Source organism: Puma concolor, chromosome F2 (genome assembly GCF_028749965.1).
Source record: "Puma concolor isolate L17-30 chromosome F2, mPumCon1.1.hap2, whole genome shotgun sequence".
Lineage (NCBI taxonomy): Eukaryota > Metazoa > Chordata > Mammalia > Carnivora > Felidae > Puma > Puma concolor.
In genome coordinates, this window is record NC_141684.1 from 5174149 (window position 1) to 5197761 (window position 23613).

General features: G+C 48.9%; 1 protein-coding gene across 5 annotated transcripts in view; it reads left to right on the forward strand.

The window, feature by feature from the left end:
* FAM135B (family with sequence similarity 135 member B) overlaps nucleotides 1-23613 on the forward strand; it is a 282778-nt gene that overhangs the window by 255714 nt on the left and 3451 nt on the right. For all 5 annotated transcript variants that reach the window (XM_086695631.1, XM_086695629.1, XM_086695627.1 and 2 more), the window contains exons 12-17: nucleotides 5199-5353; nucleotides 10225-12202; nucleotides 14064-14230; nucleotides 18616-18707; nucleotides 20689-20786; nucleotides 22079-22230. In XM_086695631.1, coding sequence (XP_086551757.1) covers nucleotides 5199-5353; nucleotides 10225-12202; nucleotides 14064-14230; nucleotides 18616-18707; nucleotides 20689-20786; nucleotides 22079-22230 — 2642 coding nt within the window. The remainder of the gene's footprint in view (nucleotides 1-5198; nucleotides 5354-10224; nucleotides 12203-14063; nucleotides 14231-18615; nucleotides 18708-20688; nucleotides 20787-22078; nucleotides 22231-23613) is intronic.

Genomic DNA, 23613 nt, shown 5'->3' on the forward strand with positions numbered 1-23613 from the left:
TGTGTGTGCACGTGTGAACGGGGTTGGAGCAGAGAGAGAGGGAGACACAGAATCCAAAGCAGGCTCCAAGCTCTGAGCTGTCAGCACAGAGCCCGAAGTCAGGCTCAAACTCAGGCACCATGAGATCGTGACCTAGGCCGAAGTTGGATGCTTAATGGACTGAGCCACGCAGGCACCCCCAGGAGGAAGTAAACTTCTTATTAGGTCATTAAGAGTAAGACGCACAGAACAGAAAGGGCATTTTATGTCGGGAACCCAGAACCTTCCTGGAGGAAAGGCACAGAATCTCCGCTCACATCGAGGCAGTGAGTGGGTGAGCAGGGTGAGCAGGTTCGCACGGGCGGGGTCCAGCCACCTGGGGCTCCGAGCTGCAGAGGGAAGGTGTGCCTAGGAGTCAGAAGCGTCCCTCCAAATCAGAATGGACAAGTGGCCAGACGAGGTGGAACCCATGTGTCCAGACCCATCTCCTTCAAGCTCAGACTAGATTGTGTCTCTCAAACAGCGGGTCACAGCCATTTAGGAAGATGTGACATCCACGTAGTGGATTTGGAACAGCACTTTTTAAATGAAGTAGGATGGGATGGAGAGAACAAGATGGAGCAGGAAGTACGAGTGAGATGTGTTTCTGAAACTTGTTTCCTTGTGTTTCTGGGAGTGTGGGATTGCACTCGTTTGCCGTGTAAAATGAATGAAAATGAAAATGAAATGAATGAAAATGCCATGGGTTGCTATGTTTTATTTTTTTAAACTTTATTTATTTATTATGAGAGAGAGAGAGCAAGGGAGGGACAGAGGGGGGCAGAGAGAGAGAGAGAGAGAGAGAGAGAGAGAGAGAGGGAGAGAGAATCCCAAGCAGGTCGGCACAGAGCCCGATGTAGGGCTCGGACTCACAAACTATGAGATCATGACCTGAGCCAAAACCAAGAGTCCGACACTCAATCAACTGAGCCCCCAGGCGCCCCATGGGTTGCAACATTTTAAAATGCAGCGTTGCCGTGTTTTTTTTTATTTTTTATTTATTTATTTTTTTTTTTAAATTTTTTTTTTTTTTTTTTGTTAACGTTTATTCATTTTTTTGGGACAGAGAGAGACAGAGCATGAACGGGGGAGGGGCAGAGAGAGAGGGAGACACAGAATCGGAAACAGGCTCCAGGCTCTGAGCCATCAGCCCAGAGCCCGACGCGGGGCTCGAACTCACGGACCGCGAGATCGTGACCTGGCTGAAGTCGGACGCTTAACCGACTGCGCCACCCAGGCGCCCCTTTTTTTTTTTTTTTTTTTTTTTTATTTTTTATTTTTTTATTTTTTTATTTTATTTTTTTTTTTTTTGCGTTGCCGTGTTTAAAACGGTTTACAACTGGCTGGTAGCAAGGGTCTGTTTTATTGTCTCTCTCTTCTGTCTCACCCGTGTCTAGACTGTGCTTTTCATACAGTAAAGCGTTCAGGGAAAGTTGCTACTGGAAATGTTATGAATGAAATGTGAATGTCGGTCTGAATGGGAGTGAATGCAGGAAGACCGATACTGGTGGTCTAGCCCCTGGAACAATGACCATGGATTTATCAGTCTGTCTTTTATGTTTTTCTGTAGTAATAATTATAACACTCGTCTTTAAAAAGCATTCATTTTACAAGATGCTGCGTATATAGTGTTGAACACAAGAGGCACTTTACCTGCCTTGCTGATGCTTTTTCTGTTGAGAGAACTCTGGTAAGAAGCCGTGCTGAGTGCTGTATGGTCATTGGCTCACCTAATGTTCACAATAACACTACGAGCTATGAACCGTTTTTATCCTCACTTCACCAAAGAAGAAACTGGGGTAGGGCACCTGGGGGGCTCAGTCGGTTAAGCGTCTGACTTTAGCTCAGGTCATGATCTTAGGGTTTTTGGGTTTAAGCCCCGCGTCGGGCTCGGTGCTGACAGCTCGGAGCCTGGAGCCTGCTTCGGATTCTGTGTCTCCCTCTATCTCTGTTCCTCCCCTGCTCACGCTCTCTCTCTCTCTCTCTCTCAAAAATAAACATTTAAAAAAATGTTTTAAGAAGAAACTGGGGAAACCAGGGCTCAGAGAGACTAAGTAACTTATCTTAGACCACACAGCAAGCATGTGATATACACACGGACTGCTGGAGTCCAGATTCCACACTCCTAGCCTCCTCGTCATGGCTGTGCTGTATAGTGGTGATCCATTCTCCCAAAAAATACACGGAAGAACCAAACTGTGGATTTCTCAAGCTCTAAAATAGAAATATCCGTATGTTGCCAGCTGTCTCGCTGGAGTCTGAGTAAATCTGAAATGGAAATAAGTAGGTGATGGACAGGGCCCTGGATGCTGCGTATAACAGATCTCCAGAACTTTCTCGTCTTATTTCCTTGAAACTCTATGCCCTTTACTTAGCATCTCCCCATTTCCTCACCCCAGCCCCTGGCGGCCACCACTTTATTTTCTGACTCTGTGAATTTGACTATTTTCGACTCCTCCCGTAAGTGGAATCACACATCATTTGTCCTTCTGAGGCTGACTGATTTCACTTAGCATCGTGTCCTCGAGGCTCGTCCATGGTGTCACATATGACAGGATTCCCTTCTATTTTAAGGCTGAATAATATTGCATCGTTCTGTGTTTTCTTTAACCCTTTCCTGTTCATGGACACTTAGCTTGTCTCCAGAGCTGGGCTGTTGTGAATAGTGCCATGCACATGGGGGTGCACATATCTCTTAAACACCCTGGTTTCGGTTCTTCTGGTTAAGTACCCAGAAGTAGGATTGTCCGATCATATGTAGTTCTATTTTTAATTTTTCAAGGCACTTCCATACTGTTTTCGAAAGCAGCTGCGACATTCTACATCTGCATCAACAATATACAAGGGGTCCGACTTCTCCACATCCTCACCAACACTGGTTTTTTGGTTTGTTTTAACAAAAGCCATTCCCGGTGGGAGGTGATAGCTCACTGCATGTGTGCCCTGGAATTCTTAGTCATTTTTTTAAACACATGCTAAGCACTGTTTTAGGTGCTCGGTCACAGGCACAAAGTCTGTGCACATAATACACCACCTTCTAGCAGGAGGTAATTCCCTGCATAAAACAACCTAGACCTGACTCTCCTACAGCTCTCCTGCTGTGTTACAGTTACTTGATTAATCACCTGATCTATTCATGGCTATTAGCTCTTTAGGTCCAGAATCAAGTTTCCATCCTGGAGGTATACACCCTAGCTTGTGGACATAGTACTATGCACATGGGTGTCTGGTCCATATACCTTTGTAAAAAACTAAAAACGGGACGCAAATTCCACGTTCCGATGATGGCTAAGAAGTGCATATTTGAACACAATACCATTTAAATATTCAAAGGAAGGTGCACAATATTAGGAAGTTGCTACAGCCTTCAGGGGCGCCTGGGGGGCTCAGTCGGTTAAGCGTCCGATTTCAGCTCAGGTCATGATCTCGCGGTTCGTGAGTTCGAGCCCCACATCGGGCTCTGTGCTAACAGCTCGGAGCCTGGAGCCTGCTTCAGATTCTGTGTCTCGCTCGCTCTCTACCCCTTCCCTGCTCGTGCTGTGTCTCTCTCTGTCCCAAAAATAAATAAAACATTTTTAAAAATTAAAAACAAAAAAAGGAAGTTGCTACAGCCTTCATGGCTTTGAGGAAGATAATACATTGCTTATCTTTTTTTAAAAAAAGTTTATTTTGAGAGAGAGAGAGAGAGGGAGAGAGTACGCACAAGCAGAGGAAGGGCAGAGAAAGAGAGAGAGAGACAGGATCCCAAGTGGCTCCCTGCTGTCAGTGCAGAGCAGGATACAGAGCTCAATGTCACGAACTGTGAGATCATGACCTGAGCCGAGATCAAGAATCAGATGCTTAACTGACCAAGCCATCCAGGCGCCCTGTATCCTTTTTGACCATAGGTTAAAGTCCAATGGAGAAATGAGAAGGAAATAAAATATTCATATTTCAAATGTATATTCAAAATTCATATGTAACATATCCATATGCATATGTTTATCATATTTGTCACCAAGAGTGCTGACTGGGAGAATTTTCCCTGGGCGCGTGTGGAGCTGTGCTGCAGGAACAGGTGACCTGCCTCCACAGCTGACAAGTGATGTGGGGGCCTCCAGAGGTCAGGCTGCTCCAAAAAGAGCGACAGTCAGACAGAAAGTAGCTACATGTGCTTAGTTCTTCTCCCAAACTGGCCAACCCAGTAAGGCCCTCTTCTCCCCTTGTGCAAGTGTGATTGAGGCAGAATGGAGAAGATGACAGAATGCTCATATTTTTCCTTCGTGGGAGGAAATAAACTCTCTCCCTTCTGCAGGGACTTGAGGAGAAGGGAATAAACGTTTCCCACCATCCAATCCTTTGAATGAGGAATACTGGTGGTTTCCAAGTCTGAAATGAAATTCCTGCTGGTGGAAGGGTATTCAGTTCATGGAGGAAGAACATGGGGCATTTTTTTTTTAATCCTACTTAGAAGAACAAAAAACCAGGGCTCCTGAATTAGAGGAACTTATGTGCTAATCAAGGATGCTGGTGTCCACACAGCAAGCAATAAAAAAAAAAAAAAATAGCAATTTTCGATGGTTCTTAATTCTTAACCTATAGCAGCTTAGAAATGCAGGAGTAAAGGATACGTAACTTGAAGTGTTTCCTCCAAAGTACTAATTTAAGATTCCTGCCATTTAGAAACTCAGTTCCTGCTCCGCTAGAATGGTATTTGTTGCTTCCCACTGAAATGGGGTGTGATAAAGTGCCCTGGTCATACAATCGCTGACCTCTAACCTCAGTGCCCAGGCCAGTTAGGATACAAAGCAGACCATGGCATTGGGGGCTGGGTAGGTGGCTGGCAAGAAAGGAAGAGAGGACAGACAGATGGTGGATCGTCAGAGCCTGCTGAACATTTTCTGAATGTTTTCTTGGGATAAGGGGCTGGAGCAACGATTCTTAACACATTTAAAACTTCCTTGGAGAGGTGCCTGGGTGGCTCAGTTGGTTGACTCTTGGTTTCGGCTCAGGTCATGATCTCCCGGTTTGTGAGTTTGAGCCCCACGTCAGGTTCTTTGCTGATGGTGTGGAGCCTGCTTGGGATTCTCTCTCTCCCTTTCTCTCTGCTCCAACCCCCACTCGTACTCTAAATAAATAAACAAACAAACTTAAAAAAAAAAAGGCTTTCTTGGGTGCTAACCAGGTACGTGTGTCCCCAGGATACAGACCCACAGCCAGCTGTCTCTGGACATCCGGAATTCAGAGTATCTCACCACCATGCCCCCGCTGCCCGCGGAGTGTCTGGACATCGATGGTGACTGGAACACCCTGCCGGTTATCTTTGAGGACAGATACGTGGACTGCCCTGCAACAGGTTGGTCTTTGTTTTGGAGAGAACAGCGGGTCCCAGTCCTTTGCCCTATTTGTTTTCCGATAACAGTGGAACCAAATCAAGGAAGTCATTTGTCAGTTCAGGCTCCACCAGTGGGAGATGACCTTATGTCAGTGCAATTGACAGATCGATGTAACAGAAGGACAACTGCAGTAAAGATCCCCTTCCTGACTCCTCCTGGGGTAAAATCGTACCAAGTGCCTCAGTGTTTCCACCTATAGAATGGGAACCAGATTCTCCCCTCACCAGAATACCGTGAGCATAGGATGGGCATCCTTTCTTATCCCAAATGTGCAACTCAGATATAAAATCATTTCTCTTTGAATTCTAATGGCATTCGATTCAGACTCCTATGGAGTGCTTGCTTCGTGCCATGAACCAGACAAGGTATTCGAGAAAGCAGGCTGCATCAACGATCAGATTGGTAGATGAGCTACTCAGCTCAGGGAGAAAAGACAGCGGGTTCCTGTGTATTTGTGTGTTTGTGTCCGAATCACAGTCTGTCTTGCTGGTGTTGCACAGTTTGTTAATGAATTGATAGCTGGGCGGGGGCGGGGGGGGGTGTGTGGCTGATGCACACCGGGCATTCGGGAGATGTTAGTCCTCTGTCCCCTCGCACAGCCCTGCTCTTGGAAACCCCAAAGCTATCACAGGTGACAGAGCTGAAGTAAACCCCTAGTCCCTGAAAGAGCCAGAAAATACCCCGCTGGAGGTTTTACCTGTTTTATCTTTTTAATCCTATTAAAAAACAGACAACCCAACCTCCTAAGCCCTATTTCACCGAGAGAAACTGAGGCTCGGGAGTATAAATATGTATTAAAGATCATGCAGCTTATAAAAGCCAACTGACATCTAGTGTCCACATCGTGTAGGACAGCCAGAAGGTAGGGGCTCTGGAGATGGCCAGCTACCCGGTGGTCAGACAAAGCTTATTCCAACTCTGCCTTGACGCTGCGAGTGTAGGTGTGTGTGTATGTGTATATGATCATTTTCGTTACAGTTTTGTCATGTAGCTACAGGCAAGTTGAACAGTTAGAGAAGAAATTTAAAATAAGCACCCATGATCAGACCCCCTGATGGTATCATTAGGCCTCATTGCAGCCAATCTTCCAGTCTGTTTTCCTGTACATGTTAAAACAGACACCCCAGCGGATGTAAATCTCAGTCCTGCAACATCTCCGTGCAATTGTCTTGCACAGAAATCAACCTCGGGCTGCAAGTCAACCTCAGGCTTTCTGGAGTTTCCCTGCTGGCCCTCACCCACTCTCCCCCATGTCAGTGCCCTAGACTTAGATGTGGCTGGGGGTCGTCTTTCCAGGGTCATCTGCCCATGCAGTTTCCTCTAAGCTCTACATCTAATTTAGAACCAGCAACTTCTGTGATGTGCTTGGGACATGGGACTTGGCGGAGTCTGGGCCACCAGCACTAAAGATCCCGTCTTCCCAGAGGGACCCCAAGGCAATTGCTCTCAGAGGGTTGGCTGTCTCCTCAAGATTTCTCTCTACAGACCTCTCACCTGCTCCTTCCCCTCCCGCCCCCACCCCCATTTCCCCACTCAAAACTTTCCCTGACCTTCTTTGTTCCTTCACAATGTGCTCTGATGATTTAATCCCAGAGCAAAACCATTAGCAAATAAAGAACTATTTCCTTTTCCTCCAGGGGTTGGTGACCTTAATGTAATTTGCAATGAGGCCATCACATTTGCATTTCATTGTTTTAGCTAGTGAAGAAAGGGACAGAAAAGAGTCCCATTTCCATATGAAAATAGTAATATTTATTCATGGTTTGCTGTAATCCCATGGTAGATACCTACTGGGTACCAGGCACTCGGGAAGTCTGTCTGTATTGTCTGGATCCTTTTTCCCAGGTATCCGGCACTCCTAGGTCCCAAGGCAATTGAGCCATTTGCCTAAGGGCCTTAAAGGTTGGCCCCACTGCCTGAATTTGAATCTTTTCTCCAACCGTTGGTAACCATGTGAAACTGGGCAAAAAGAATTGTAATTTATATTCCGCAGGCCTACTGTGAGCAGGGGAGAGATCCAGCCACAGAACACGTAAGAGTGATCGGCACAAAGGCAGTTAGGAATGCATGTCAACTAATACCATGAGCTAGGATCTGACTACATCCATCCTCTTTGGATTAGATGTTCTGCTACTTTTTTGTCGCACAGTTGTGGCATGAAACCAGTGTTGCTAATTTTGACAGCCCACCTCCTCACTGGGCTTTCTGTGTCCTGGCATATACTGTCTGTGATCAATCAGAGGCATCTTTCATTTTTGTTCAAAGAACCCATCAATCCTCCTGTCTTCCTCTAATCTAAAGACCAGACTCCTCATTCATACAGGGCATTCGAGTTCATCCATATCGTGGGTTCTCTCTACCTATCCAACCTCATGCTCGCCCCACGCCCCTGTTCAGTCTTATTCCATTCACATGGGATCTGATGTCTGACCAGACTGTGCACCCCAGGCTTCTGGGTCTTTGCCCTTTGCTCTTCTCTGCACCCAGCACGACTCATTATCTCCTTCTCAGAAGAACCCAATTCATATTTTCCAAGGTCACAGCCCGCGTGGTTCAGGTAGAGCCAACCGTACTGTGCTATGTATGCTTCCCAATGTTTTGAAGATCCCTTGGAGACAGAGAGACTAGTTCATTATTATTACTGGTCCCCACCTCCCGTCTCCCTAACCCAGGGCCTCATACAGGACTTTGTGCAGAGGCTCTGCCAATTATTATTTATGGATTCAGTCACACTGACGTTGTGGTTTTTTCAAACCGATGTAAACAGCTCACGAGAGTAATCGCCTTTTTTCTGCTACATTTCTGTTCTGTTCTCAAGTCATTTTATGAACACAGCTCAGGGACTATGTGGCGACCATGGTGTTAGCTGTGGGCGCACAGATATTCATACAACACAAGCCCTTCTCTGCAGTGGGGACAGGAAGTGCACAGGTGGATCCCATTATACATGGTAGTCGTGGTGGTGGTGTTACAGCACATGTGTGTAGAGGGGATGCTGGGAGTTTGCCCAGAGAACGTCTAACTTGTTGTTGGCCTTGGAAAAGCTCCCCTAGAGGAAGAGACATTTGCTCAGCCCCTCAAGATGCAAAGAACATATCGACCTGAGGAAGAGACCCATTCTTTCCCAGTCTTTGGTCTACTCTTTGACCCAGTCATAAATTTCACTCCAAGGTGTGAGCTGTTGATATGTTGTAAGTGTCTCCTGATTCACTTCATAACCTCCTATAGTTGTTATATTCCTTTAACTTCTATGAAAACCGTATGAAGGATTTGAATGTTTTAAGTAAAATGAAAGCCTAAACCCTGTCTTCTTTTGTTTGCTGTATATGGGAAGTGAGTAACATATCAGATGGCTTTGTCGAGAGAGTGGTGGTTCAGACAGACATAGCAGGTACTTATTTTCTTTCATTTATGCTTTATTAGAAGGGAGAGAAAGAGAGATAGGGAGGAGGAGGGCGAGGGGGAGGAAGAGAGGGAGGTAGAGGGGAAAGTGGGGGTGCAGGGGGGAGGGAAGAGAAGAGACTGAGAGACAGGATGAGAGAGATAATAGTTTACCCTAGAGAAAAATAAGAGAAAGAAGGTCATGCTGTGACCCCCGCCATCCTACCGGGAAGATCAGAGTGACCTGGGAACCTCTGTGGTCTGAATGCCATGCGGGATAATTGCCCTGGGGACAGAGCTAAAGCTTGGAGGGTTTCCCTACAGAAGGCAGAGATCTGTCTTCCCCACATGTGCCATTTCCTATCGTAACTCTCCTGTGAGCTATGTCTGTGAGGCCTGCTGGTCACTATGAATCTGCCCATCCTAGAGTTGAGGCAAGTGAGCTCAGGTGGGAAAAAAAGGCTTATTTATTCTGTCGTTGTCCAAGGCCTCACGGCTGTGCCAGAGTCAGGATGAGAAGGCGGACCTTCCTGGATGCAAAGCTGTCTTTCTACACTGTCAATACTGTACAGAAGACAGGGAAGAGCTTTAATATTTAAAAGTGGTAATTGTCAAAACTGTTTTGATAAGTAAAAGGTAAATCATGAATAATGATATCTGACAGTTTTGCATTAGTGCACGGCGATTCTTACGCTGATTACCTGGTGTTCGGTTGAGTTACGCAGGTCAAGGGCACAGCCTCTGATAAGGCTGTCCCCGGGTCAGACCCCAGCTGGAGGGTTTCTGGGCCACCCGTGTTCCTGACCAGCTGGCTACCAATTCAGGGCTTCCTACCAACCCCTCAGGTTTGATGATTTGCTAGAACAATTCACAGAATTCAGGAAAGTGCTATGCTTATGGTTACAGTTTTAACATAGAGGATCCAAATATAGACCAGCCAAAGAAGAGACCCATAAGGCAAGGTCTAGAAGGGTCCCAAACACGAAGCTCCGTGACCAGTGCCCCCAGGACTGGTCATCCTGGCAAATCAATGTGTAGTGCCACCAGGAAAGCGTATTCAAGCCCCAGTGTCCACAGTTGTTGTTGGGGTTGGTTGAATCGTTGGCCACGTGATTGAACTGCTCTCCTGGGAGATTGTCCTGGTGTTATCTGACGACCAGTGTTTGGTCTTTCTCGCATGGCCAGTCCCCATCCTGACTCATTTCCTTAGCGTAAACTATTAAAGGGCTCATCTTGAGTCACCAGGCTAGCATACGCCTTCAGGGCCTGCCAGCCACAAATAACAAAGACCTTTCCATCACTTGGGAAATTCCACGAGTTCAGGGCTTGTCCGCCAGGAACCAGGAACAAAGCTCAGCCAAGTTTTTGATTATACCGTCAGGCTTCTGGATAATCTGTGGACATAGATTCATAAACGACAAACATTCTTCTTTCTTTTTTCTTTTTGTAGGGCACAGTTTGAGTGTTTCCCCTAATTTTGATGTTCAAACAAGTCCCGCAATAATGAATCTGAAAGACAGAGAAGAGAGCCCTGTTGTAAATAGAAAATCACCTTTCAGGGAAGACCTTGTCTTGCCCGCCATGAAACCACCCCAGATGGACTCTGACGAGGAAGTTCTGAGGTGTTCAGAGGCAGATGACAGTGCAGCTACACCAAAACACGCGGATGTGTGCTCCGAATCTCAGGTGTATCTGACAATCGGTGAGGTCCAGAACAAGGCAGGTTTGCCTGAAGATGAATGTTGGGCTGGCCCGAGGGCCGATGTTGGAACACGTCCCCTGGCAGATGAGGACCTGCCCAGAAGGAGGCCAGGTCCAGAGGATGGCCAGCCCCCGGTACTCACCTACATTGATGTGAAATCTAGCAATAAGGACCCGTGCGGCCCTGAACCCACGGTGGTCGTTAGTGCTCAGCACGAGAGTGGGCACTCCCGAGATAACTATGAACCCGCCAGAACTGTGCCGGGCAAGGAGGTATCAGGTACAAGTGGTCCACATGCCATCTCTTCAGAGAAAGCAACACTCCGTGAGTTAAGTCCTCTAGGAAAGGTTGCAGACCGAGACGGCAAGGTGGTGCTGCTAAGCCTGAAGCTCATCCCCTCTGAGCCCTGCGATCCACTGAACTCTGCTTTGAGGGATCCCTTGGATGTTAGGGCTTCCCCAAAGGACCCTCCCTCAGAGGAGCAGGAGGAAGTGTCGGTGCTCTCTGGGGTCATCAAGAGATCTTCTTCCGTCGTCTCCGATTCAGGCATTGAGAGTGAGCCGAGCTCTGTCGCTTGGTCCGAGGCGCGAAGCAGGGCCCCGGAGTTACCCAGCGACCGGGAAGCCTTGCACCATCTGCTTCGAAGACACGGCCTGCACAGGAACTCCTTGGAGGGCGGACACACGGAGAGCAACACGAGTTTGCCGAGCGGGATCCAGGCATCCCTCACCTCCATTAGCTCTTTGCCTTTTGAGGAGGAGGAACGGGAGTTGGCCCTCACCAAGTTGACCAAGTCCGTATCTGCACCCCAGATCAGTAGCCCGGAAGAGTCTGCTGGAGACACAGACGCCATGCAGCAAAGTGGGCCTCTTGCTGAAAGTTGCACTGTGCCCGTCGAGACCATAGACTCCCCGGGATCCAGGACGCGGGACGCTGGGGCACAGGTGGTTTCAGGTGCCGACAACCAGCAGGGCCCCGGTTACATAGACATCCCCAAAGGTAAAGAGAGTCAGTCTGAGCCTCAAGGACCTTGCTGTCTTGATGGCAGGACGGAGAACCCTCCAGGTGTGGAAACCAAAGTTCTTCATTTAAAAATACCGCGTATCATAGCCCTTGAAAACCCTGGGAATGGATCTTTCCCTAGAGTACTAAAGGAGACCCCAAAGGGCATGCCTGAGGACTTGAAACTGGAGAAAGGAGCTCGTTTCCACAGCAGCATCTCAGATGATGAGACTGTTGCCCACCGTACGGTGCCTGCGTTGAACTATACCGCAGTTGCTGACGCCGTCGACCTGGGCTCAGCAGGCAAGCAGAGCAGCTCACCTTGTATCATGGATGATGCAGAGTTCAGCAAGGGAGCCAATGCTGTCCTGGAGGCTGGGCGTGAAGCGGGCACTGCGTGCCCCACCGTGACCCACTCCGTTCACTCCCAGGTCTTAGGAGACCAAGAGCCAAGGGCAGGCACTTCCGTTATGGTGTCCCACCTGCCCCCGGCAGAGACCTTCACCCTGGACAGCCTGAAAGCCGTGGAGGTCGTCAACCTGTCCGTGTCTTGCACTGCCACGTGTCTCCCTTTCTCGTCTGTGCCCAAGGAGACCCCTGCCAGGGCCGGATTCGCTTCCAAACAGACCCCATTGCCCATCACTCACCAACCTTTGGGTTCCTTTGGAGTCGTTTCCACTCATTCCAGCAAGTTGGAGGAAGAAGTCAGTGAGAGGATGTTCAGGTGAGCTTGCTGACGGCTTACCCACCCCAGCACAGATTTGGGTTTGCCCACATATTTCTCAATTCCATGCATCCGTCGAGACAGGAGTTAGTTCCCGACTTAGATAACTTAATATGCTTCTATCATACAAGTCCGAGATACAGGACAGTGCAAGTCAACACGCTCAGTAAGCCCATCTCTCAAATACAGCCACTGCGTAAGTTCTCTACACTTTTTTTCTACGTACATCCCTATATATTCTTCTTTTGCCAAAATTGGATAGTTCTATACAAACTCTCTAAGGGTTTTTTTCAACTTTAATATATTGGGGACTTTTCTATATTTACAGATTTATTTTTGCATTCTTATTTTAACGTTTAAACAATATTGTCTAGGTATAGCTCGATTTATTAACAAACTCCTTTAGAGATGGGCATTTAAGGTTTTATTCTTAGTTTTTATTATGAGAAACAATTCTCTTACGACTGTCACCCTACCTCTATCTTTGCACATAGAGAGGGCAGTTCCTCAAGAGGCTTTGGGGAAATTTCATCGGATTTACCTCCTAAGCCCCCTTGTACAATTCCTACATTTATCATCCCTTTTGCAATGCCAAAATCCATCCCTGCATCCTCTCATTGGGTTTGTATTCATAGTGATCCCTCATCTATGAACTATACATTTGATTAAGTATATCGTGGAATCATTTGATTACTCTCCTACAAAATGATGGAGAGTTACCTATTCACGGTATCCACGAAAGAGATTGCTCAAGCAGGTAAACTTTGGATCCCTTACTTATAAAGAACATTAAGTACCTATTACGCTCCTGTTGTCAGTTTAGCAAATAGAGAAGAAGTAGTGCCCCAAGCCTGGTTGGGTTGTCCTGGCTGGCACCGTACTTCCAGCCTAACAGGGAGACAGAAACACGAGAGAAGTGAGAGAGGGCAGCTGGGTAGATGGGATGGTTCCCGTATGTGCACAGCTGAGCCAGGAGAAGGACCCAATCTGGGTAGTGAGTGTGCATAGAGACGGTGGCTAGGGGAAACTTTAGACACGACTACAGAGCAAATACGAGACACATGGTGATGATGGTGGTGGTGATGACGGTGATGATGATGATAGTGATAAGTCTGGTAATAGGTCACTGTTTTTTACTATTGAATCAGTCTGGAGGACTGTTCTAAGCATTTTGCGTATATCGCTTAACATACAGAATAGTTTTATGAGTTAGATAATCGTGTCTTCTCCTTTTACAAATGAGGAAAGGAAATGCAGAGAGGTTACGTGGGTGGCCCACAGCTAGTAAATGTCAAAGCTGAGATTCTGACCTTAGCAGTCAGACTCCCAAGTCTGTGCTCTTAACCACCACCTTGTCCAAGAATCAGGCAAACCCGGTGGGAAGACATCTCAGACAGGCCCGAATGCACAAAGGCATAGGAGTAAGCGAACTTAATTCACGCAGGGAACCATGAGCAGTGTGTTCCCTTCGGAGGCTGGGAGATGCTGCTGAGAAGCAGGTGGAGTCCAAGCCCTGGTAGCCTTGTGGGCCACTTTGGGAAACTTTCCCTCTGGGGAGATCTTTTCAAGGATCGCATGGATCCCTAGAGCTGAACAGAATCTTAAAAGTCCCATTCCATGCAGAAACCACATAGAAATCTGCAGAAACCAAGCCAGTAACGCTTTTCCCGGGACGCTTTCCTGGCTCCTTGTGGAGGAAAAAGCTTCCCTTACCAGCATCTCCCGGGGCCTCATATCCTGCCTTTGCTGCTCACAGACACTTCTTTGTACATGTGCATCATTTCCACTCCCCAGCTCAACTCATCTCCTGCTCAACACGGCACACACAGCGTGGCTTCTGATTAATTAGTGTATTCTCCAGTTTTTATCAGGCCAAAGAAAAATTTAAAAAAGAACTGAAGATTGCTGGATTTCTGTACAGTGACTTATCTGTACTAGCTTCTGATATACCGTATTTCCCACCAGAGGAAGAGGAAGAAAATTTGGAAGATGGGATTCACCTGGTAGTCTGTGTCCATGGCCTAGATGGTGAGTCCCAAAAAGGTTTCCTCCGCAGAATTCTGTGCTATAAACCATTTATGATATTTATGAGTTAATTTGAGTCAGGTACTTGTTCAACTGTGTCACCAGCAACCATGGAGTGGTGGCATGTTGGTCTAGGGAAATGACATGGCCTTGTGCCCAAAGATGAGATCTCTGACACAAAAATCTTTTAAGTAAATGAAATACATAAAAAAGTGCAATAATGCAGTAATGGAATAATTAATGGAATGAAGGAAGGAAGAAATGAATAATGAATGGAACTAATGAACAAAAATAAAAGAACAAATGGATGGATGGATGGATGGATGGATGGATGGAATGAAATATTAATGGGATGCATGAGTAGTTAGAATGTGTGGATTAATGAGACCCATGAGTCAATAGAAGGAGGGGAGAAATTCAGTGGATTCATTTCGAGGGGCTCAGGTTAGTGGCCCAAGCTATGTTGTTGCCTACTTTTATTCATTTCTCACTTATGGGGCAACACAAGGCACTGTACCAAATTCTGGGATTGCAGAGACCCAACATGGTTCCTGATCTTAAAAAGTTCTTAACTTCGTGAGATTAGCCAATGCGGTCCAAGGGAAGAGAGAAGGGAGGGGGGAAAGGCTCCTCCCTACCCTGCCCCCTAAATGACCTAGTCCCCAGTGTCAGGTCTCTTTAGGGTTTCTGAGGTCAGTCCAAAGGCGCTGTGCTATAAGATAACAGAACTTACCAGCTCAGCCTGGACCAAAGGCAAGAACTTGCTCCTGCCTCCCCTCGTGAATTTCAGCTTCTCCCTAACTGGCTGAAGAAAGCGATCAGATCAACTAGGGGTACGGGTGTCTGAGTTCTCCTCAAGCTCAAGTTTACATCATAATTAATCTGAAAGCTGGAATGTGGAACATGATTGGACATCCTCTTTGTATGGACTCCAGTGCATAACTAGTGTCAGGCAAGAGAAAGGACTTCCCTGAGGCGACATAGGTGACGAGTGGCAAAACCTGTGGTCACAGTCTTCTGCTGACAATTTATTAGGGAGTGGTGGTGTGCTGTCCTTCAAGGACACACTCTTCTTTATACTCTTAATTTTCAACCTGGGGGCTAATGCGTTTTATTGTCTGGCCATATGCCTTGGGTACCAGGACACTCGGTCTAACGGGTCTATTTGGTGAAGTGTCCAATAATCCAGTGGTGAACAATAGATTTTAGAGGAGGAGGAGGAGAAGGAGGAGGAAGTGGAGAAGGAGGAAGAAGAGGGGGAAGGGGAGGAGGGGGAGGAAGAGAAAGAGGGAGAGGAGGTGGAGGGGGGAGGAGGGAGGAAGAGGAGGAAGATGAAGGGCGGAGAGGCAGCAGTAGCATTGGTTTATCGTATCGACTCATCAGGGGCCAGACGTCCTTCTAGATACTTGACACATATGAATGCCATTGATCATCACAACAGCCCTGCAGAGTAGGTGTTGTTATTGTCCCATTATCACTGGGGAAACTGAGTCAGGGGGAAGCTAAGTGACGTGTGTAAGTTCCCACAGTTAATGTGGTTGAGCCAAGGTGAAAACCCAGTGGAACTGTCAGGCTCCAGAGCCCATGGTTTTGTTCTGCGTTATGCCAACAAGTTCATCTCTTCCCCTGTCCAAACGTCGGTCCCCATCGCCGTTTAAGTTATCTTTTACAAAGATCTTGTCAAGGGGCACCTGAGTGGCTCAGTTGGTTAAGCGTCCAACTCTTGATTTAGGCTCAAGTCGTGATCTCATGGTCCGTGGGCTCGAGCCCTGCATCTGGCTCTGCACTGACAGCATGGGTCCTGCTTGGGATTCTCTCTCTGCCCCCCGCCCCTGTCTTTCTCTCTGCCCCTCCTCTGCTTGTGCTCTCTCTCTCAAAATAAATAAATAGGAATTTAAAAAGGATCTGGTCATGCCAGTCCATTACTGAAAACTCTTCTTTGTAGCTGCTAGAAGATAAAACTCCTGTCTCAGAAAGCTCCTAGCATGAAAAGCCCTGTATGTTCCTACCCTCCCCGCCATCACCTCCTGCCCTCTCCCTCCTGCGGTTGCATCAACTCCCTGCCTTTCCCAGGGATGTGTGCATCCCACACCACTGTGTCTGGTCACCCACGGCTCTCCCTCCAGTGAGCTGTCCCCGCTCAGCGCTGACTTCAGCACTTCCCAAATCCCAGCCGTTCACATACCCTTCCCCAGTTTTACTCCACCCAGGTACCTTGTACTATGACTCCAAACTTCATACTGCACTTGGCGTGTTTTTGGAATGTATTTATTTTATAAAAAGAAACGTCAGATGACTACCACAAATAAAATCCTGGAATCACTTGCCACCCAGGAGAGTAATGCTAAAAGTAATCACAGTGAAACGAAGATAATCTTACTGGAGCGGCCCCACCGTCAGAAGACGGTGCTTGAGACTCACGCGTCTGTCTCATAAGGTAAGAAGCTACTGAAGACGGACTTGATTTCAAGTGGGACTTCCGATCAGAAGGGCCGCAGACACAGTGACTCTCTCGCTTGTCAGCACCACGTGACGGTCAGCTCAGCATCAGGTGGCACGTGCCCCGCGTGCCCCTCTTATCTGATAGTGAATTAAAATAAGAAAGACCCTCAATCTCTTCCTTAAAATGAGGAAGCTTGTCAGGCCAGAGGCTTTTGTTATTTGTTTTGTTTTGTTTTTTTTTTTCCCACCATGCCTGTTGGAGAAGGAGCAGAGAAGCTTCACCAATCTTTGAACTATGTCAGAAACCTTGTGCTGACAAGTACAAGTACAGGCTTATCTACTGGGCAGAAGATCTTCAGAAAGACAAGTGATATCACACACAGGTTTTTTTATTTTATTTTATTTTTTTAGTTTTGCTTTTTAGAAGGAGAGAGAGAGAGTGGGGGCAGGGAAGGGGCGGGGAGGGAGAGAGAGAGAGAGGGGGGGGTGGAGAGAACCTCAAGTAGGCTCCACACCCAGTGCAGTGTCCTACACGGGGTTCAGTTCCACAACCCTGAGATCATGACCTGAGCTGAAATCCAGAGCCGGACGCTCAACCAGCTGGGCCACCCAGGGGCCCCACACGCGGGTTTCTTTTGAAGGTCACTTCTTCAGCTCCTGGTACATAGGTCCAGACTCTACAGGGTTGTACAGGACCCACTTGTTCAAATTCCACTTCCCAGGATATGTTTATATCAACAGAGAACCGAAGAAGTTGGTAAGAGTTATGAGTATTCATACAACTCTTCGTGATGTTCCCCAAAGCCCAAGATTTCTAGGCTCGTAAACACCCTCAGTGTAACACCTTGTCCGATCATATTTTCTGAGAATGTTTTGAGCTACAGCGAGTTCTCTCTCTCTCAGCGGTTGAAGGAGAGGGGACATTATCGTCCCTTACTTAGACTCCTCATGCTGAATACAAACACTTGCTACTCTTCTCTGTGAAGGCCATGTCCTGGAATGTCAGTAGGTAGCTTTAAATAAGAACAATGACGGGACCAAAGGGCCTAATTGTATTGTCAGAAATGAATAGGAAGAGGGACGCCTGGGTGGCTCATTAGGCTCAGATCTATCACTGATGGTTTACAAACTACTTTGAAACTCTGGTTATATGGTAAAATAGGTCACCTATCTATCCACCGACCAGCTTCTAGCTTTCGACTCTGCAGGGACCCGTTGGAGGAATAGGTCAAATATCCATTAAGATGGAGTTGAGCGCCATAGTCTGCCTGAAATGTACGCCTAAGAGTACTTGAATACGAAGCTTAGTCTGTTCTATTAGATGCATTCTCCACGTGATTTTTACGTCGGGTGCTACAAGATGCCCCAGATTCCTAAGCTGTCATTCCTCTGTCCCGGTGGTCACTGGGGACCAGACGGAGTCCATGAAGCTGGCACTTGCATGACTCCTGTTCCCAAGGACGATTGTCATTTTGTTGCAGATAGAACTATGCCCCCACTGGCCGGTCTGGGGGACTTGCTGGCTGTAAGTGGCAGAACTAGACTTTGTGTTAAGCAGGAACTTGAAGGAGGGACATGTAGATGTCATATCGTGTCCCGTCAGCCAGAAAGTGGCACCCCTTGCCGTGAACAGAAGTGTCTGTAGAGGAGGAGGAGTGAGTGTATCTGTGATTGTTCTGTGTGTGGAATGTTCATGAGTCACACGGTCATGGATCAGGCAGTAATTCCCCTGAGGTAGGACTACTAGAAAGGCCGTGACCTTGTGTTGGGGGGGTGGGGGGAAGCACAGGACCTCTAGGTTGGACTTGTTTTAGCTGTTTTTATTATCTGCTTCCTGAACAAATGGGACCTGGGGGGATCGGAGAAGAGGGGGAGCTGAATCCCTTGTGTGTCAGTTTTGATATGAGTAACCGTGAGTCTGGGGTGGGGGTGTCTCTCGTTTTTAGGGAACAGTGCAGACCTCCGCCTGGTGAAGACTTTCATAGAGCTGGGACTTCCGGAAGGAAAGCTGGACTTCCTAATGTCCGAGAAGAATCAGGTATGACCAAAACAATAAAAAATAAAAACAAAACAAAACAAAAAAACCCACATCAGAGCTAAAAGAATCCCTCAATGATGTCCTATATGAAACCCCTAAAGTCACCCTGGTTGTTCAAGGACGCTCAGCTAGAAGGGGGGCCTGCCAGAGAGCACTGGTCAGCATTCAAGATGGGCTGGGAAGAAATGAGTCATTGTTTCCTTTTGGAGGGTGCAGAAATAGTACGGAGTGAAAAGATGTCCGTCAGGTGCCTGGGGCCTTTGGCCTCTGAGCTGTCACCCACAGAGCATAAATGATGGGAGTGTCCCTGCGTCTCTACCGGGTGAAGGGGGCTGTCACAGGCGTAATTCAGCCCCTGTGATGCAGCCCTCATGGCAGAGGGTTTTAACCAGGGTACCCTGGGGACCATTGGACTGGATCTAACAGAAGTCATGAATTGGTGTGTGTGTCGGGGGTGGGGGGTGGTCACTCAGGAATGATTATATTCCGTGACCTGTTGTCATTATTTCTTGAAAGTTGTAAACGTCATGAGCAAGTGGATTTCCAGTACATCCCTTTAAAAGCACCCTGGTCAGGGGTGCTCGGGCGGCTCAGTCGGTTAAGCCTCCGACTCTTGATTTCGTCTCAGGCCATGATCTCACGGTTCGTGAGTTCGAGCCCCGTGTTGGGCTCTGCACTGACAGTGCGGAGCCTGCTTGGGATTCTTTCTCTCCCTCTCTCCCTGCCCCTCCCCTTCTCTCTGTCTCTCTCAAAATAAAGTTAAAAAAAAAAGCTTAAAAAATAAGCAAATGAAAGCACCCTAGTTGCTATCAGTTTTTAAACCTACTCTGTCCTCCAGAACATTTCTCATCAAAGTCTGCTCCGCCCTTGTAATTGCTACCATGTATTCAATAACCCCTGTTAAGTTAACAGTACACAGCTGAGGAAACAGGGCCTGGAAGGCTGGGGGGGTCTCAAACATAACGGCCTCTGTCTTAACTGTGATGCGAATAGTTTACCGAATCCTTACACTGCGGCTAAGGAGCAGGCTGCATGGTCCGCCTTCAGGACTTGGAGGAGACAGGTTTGCACTGGGGAAGAACAGTCCCGGGCGCAGGTCCTGTAAGCAGGAGAGCTGGCCTGCAGACGTGGTTCTGTCCCCCTCTGTGACACTGAGACATTGACCAGAGCGTTTCATCCCTCCAGAGCCTCAAGGACCATTGAATGGCAGGTGACAGTGAGCCAAAGGCCTTCTCTCCACTCCTCTTCTTCCCCACCCTGGTGAATACTCATAAGACCTATTGTTGTTCACCTCTGGAGCTGGTGCCCCGTGCAGGTGCAGGGAGCCCATGACACTGGCCGACAGTGCCACTAGTGAGAAATGGTTTTCATGTTGGCCCTGGATCTCCCTCCCCAGAGTTCCCATCTGTTTCCGAAAGTTCACCTTTGAAGTTATATAAACCAACCTAGCCTGTCTTCCCCATGCCCTCCCTTGAAGGTTTTCAAAGACACAGATGACGTTTCTCCTCTTCCTTTGATGCCCGTGTCCTCTGACAATCCGTGTGGAGTCACTGATGGCTTTGGATCCTTCCCTGGACATGGCCTGGGAGTGCGGTCTCGAGGCTGAGCTGGGGAGAGGGCAGGGTTTTGAGGCCAGGCAGGCTTGGGTGCGAGTCCTGGTGGCACGGGGCTCACCCTCGGAGCCCGTCTCCTCGAGGTGCGGTGGGGCCAGCAGTCAGCGGGCACGTGCAGTGCCTGGCACGTGACGTGGCGGTAGGAGCTGCCTGGTCTGTCCATCCTGCTTCTCCCGTTCGTTTCCAGCCACCCTCCTGACTGAGGGTTCTCCAGCGTCCCGAGTGTCCTCCTTAGAGCCCCGGGCTGTGAGCCCCTTTCCTTGGCGCTGAACCCCCTGCCCCCTGTGATCCCAGCACAGTTCCCAGAACGTGCCGCCGTGCCCCAGGGAAGACCCCGCCCGACAGCCGTCCCCTCTCTCCTCTTCCAGGTGGACACATTTGCAGACTTTGATACCATGACAGATCGCTTGTTGGATGAGATCATTCAGCACATCCAGCTGTACAACCTCTCCATATCCCGAATTAGGTAAAAGGAAGCCACAGGGAGTTAATGCCGGGGGAAGAGGGGTGGCCTTCCTGGATGTTGGCTGCATACAGCTTCAGCGTACTGCCTTCTGTCCGCCACCGTGACAGGCTAACTTGTGACTTACTGGGGTAGACGACTCCCAGAGCGGAAGCGAGTGGGGGAGGAGGAACGTTGGGTAGCTCAGTAGGAAGGGACTGGGCTCCAACAAAAATCCCTCGGTTTGAACCGTTATTCTTCTAACACTCACATGTCCGAGTACCGACTGGGCCATGCAGACTCTTGCAAGCTTCCCAAATCTCGGAGCCTCTGGTTCCCCACCCGCCAGGCGGGACCAGCCCCGGCGTCCTGTGGCACCTAGCGGAACACGTCACTGCCTGGTGAGAGGTTTCCGTCTGTGCTTGTTCCCTCCTTCCACTGTGGCAGTTAGCTTGGCTGAAATGTTTCGCGATTCAAGTGGCAGTAAATGGCTTGTGTCTTTGTGCGTTTGCCATTTCGGACACGGTGGGGTGTCCTTCCACGGGCATTAGCCCGCTGAGGCCTCAGAGACAAAGTGTCCCTTCTGTATCTCACCATGAGGAGTCAGAGGCCTGTAGAGATGAGGTGAAAGTCACAGGCCACCAGCGAGGGAAAGCCATCTCGTAGACTCCTGTTCATTTCCTTATGTGGCCTGTTTTACGCTCACCATGAGCAGAGGTGGGGCGCTGCATACCTTTCGTGTGCTAGGGTTTCGATCGACCGGCCCTCCGATTGGATGATGACGGTGTGTTGGGTCCACAGATGTGTGACTGGAGCCGAGCATGTAGGAGGGTCTCAGACGGCATGAGCCGACAGCGGGCGACTCAACAAGTGTGAAATGACAGTGAGAAATGAGTACATTGCAGAGGCCGTCGGAAGTCAGGTCGTGAAGGGCCTCATAGGCCGGGCCAAGGAAATGGGGTTTCGTCCTGTGAACGAGCAGGATGGTTCAGTGCCCGGTGTGTATTTCAGAAAGCACCCCCGGGTGGCTGGGGAGGAGACACAGAGGGCACACAGGGATGCTGCAATAACGGAGAGCCGGGCCACACGCCCGCACTTCCGGCCACACTGGGCAACAGCGGCCTCGCTCCCAAGGCCTCCATCTCAGGCGAACTGTGGCCAGAATCTGGAAACCCAGCGAGGATGGGGTAGCAGCCCTCATTCTCTTTGCCCGTTCCCCCGAATCGGGGTGGGGGAGGGAGGCGGACCCCGTGGTGCCGCCCGCCCAGCCGCTGGCCTCCTGAGGCCGCGCTCACGCGCCGTTTCTGTCCTAACAGCTTCATTGGCCACTCCCTTGGCAACATCATCATCCGGTCGGTCCTAACGCGGCCCCGGTTCCGGTATTACCTCAACAAACTGCACACATTCCTGTCGCTGTCCGGGCCTCACCTGGGGACCCTGTACAACAACAGCACGCTGGTTAGTACAGGTAAGACTCGCCCAAGCCCCGTCACCCCCGCCCCCCGCTATCCATTCGGAGCAGTGGGAAGATGAAAACAGAAGCAGATGTTCTCCTCGGTGGAATCTGGTGGCTTCAGAGCCTCTTCAGGCACGGGATGCCGAGCAAAGGCTTTGGCCTCGGAGAGAGGGCCTCTCGTTTGTGAGTCGAGTGAGCTCAGACTAGATGCGCCCCAGGATCTCATCTGTGAACAGAAGCGTGATGCCCCTGGGTCGTGGCTGGAAGAGACTGAGGCACAGAAGTGTGGAGGGGGCAGGGGGCCTGGGGCTGTTCGGGCTGTGGTGACACATCCTCACAGACCAGGTGGCTCGTAAACGACAGAAGGGTATGCCTCACAGTCTGGAGGCTGCAAGTCCAAAACCAAGAAGCAGGCAGATTGAGGGCCCAGGGAGGCCCCACTTCCTGCCTCACAGGTGGCACCTTCTTTCAGCCTTCAGCATGACGACTCTGGACAAGACATTTTCATCTCTCTGCTACTCAGTTTCCTTCCTTTTTTTTTTTTTTTAATGTTTATTTATTTTTGAGAGAGGGAGAAAGAGAAAGAAAGTGCACGTGAACGGTGGAGAGGCAGAGAGAGAGGGGGACACAGAATCCAGAGCAGACTCCAGGCTCTGAGCTGTCAGCACAGAGTGCGACACGGGGCTCGAACTCACAAGCTGTGAGATCATGACCTGAGCCGAAGTCGGACACTTAGCCGACTGAGCCACCCAGGTGCCCCATCCTTACTTTTTAAAATGGGGCTGTGTATGTGTGTCTGTTTGTGTGTCTGTATGGATGCATTTGAGACATGGATACGTTTATGATGTGACTGTGTATGTTGTGTACCTTTGCATGTCTGTAAACATGTGTATCATCTCTCTTTGTGTGCAGTGGTGTGTGTGTGTGTGTGCGCATGCGCGTGTGAGAATTGTTGAGGATTAAGCAGAAGGAAAGAAGAAGCTTGCTAACACACACACGCATCACCCGTAGCCGGATTCTCTTCTTCTCACTGGCACAGCCCGCAGCTTTGAGGCTCCCACAATTTCCTCTGTCCTGTCAGGTTGGGGACACCACGGAGGGTAAGGAAGCAAGGTTCAATGAATCTTGGATAGTGAGCAGACTTTCCAAGGTAGTGAACGGTGGGACACGTTTTCTGGTGCAGAAGAAATAGTGCGTGTAATAGCATAGAAGCATGGTGTAATCAGCAAACAACAGAAACGCCGGGTGACCGAGAGGGGCAGAAGATGACAGTGGTGCTCTCAGCAAAAGCCTGATGATGAAGGGCCCCGAGGGATGTGATGGGGGTGGACTGCCCAGCAGATCGCACGGATGCTCCCCAGGGGCCGGTGACTGTTGGAGCCCAAGGAAGGCATC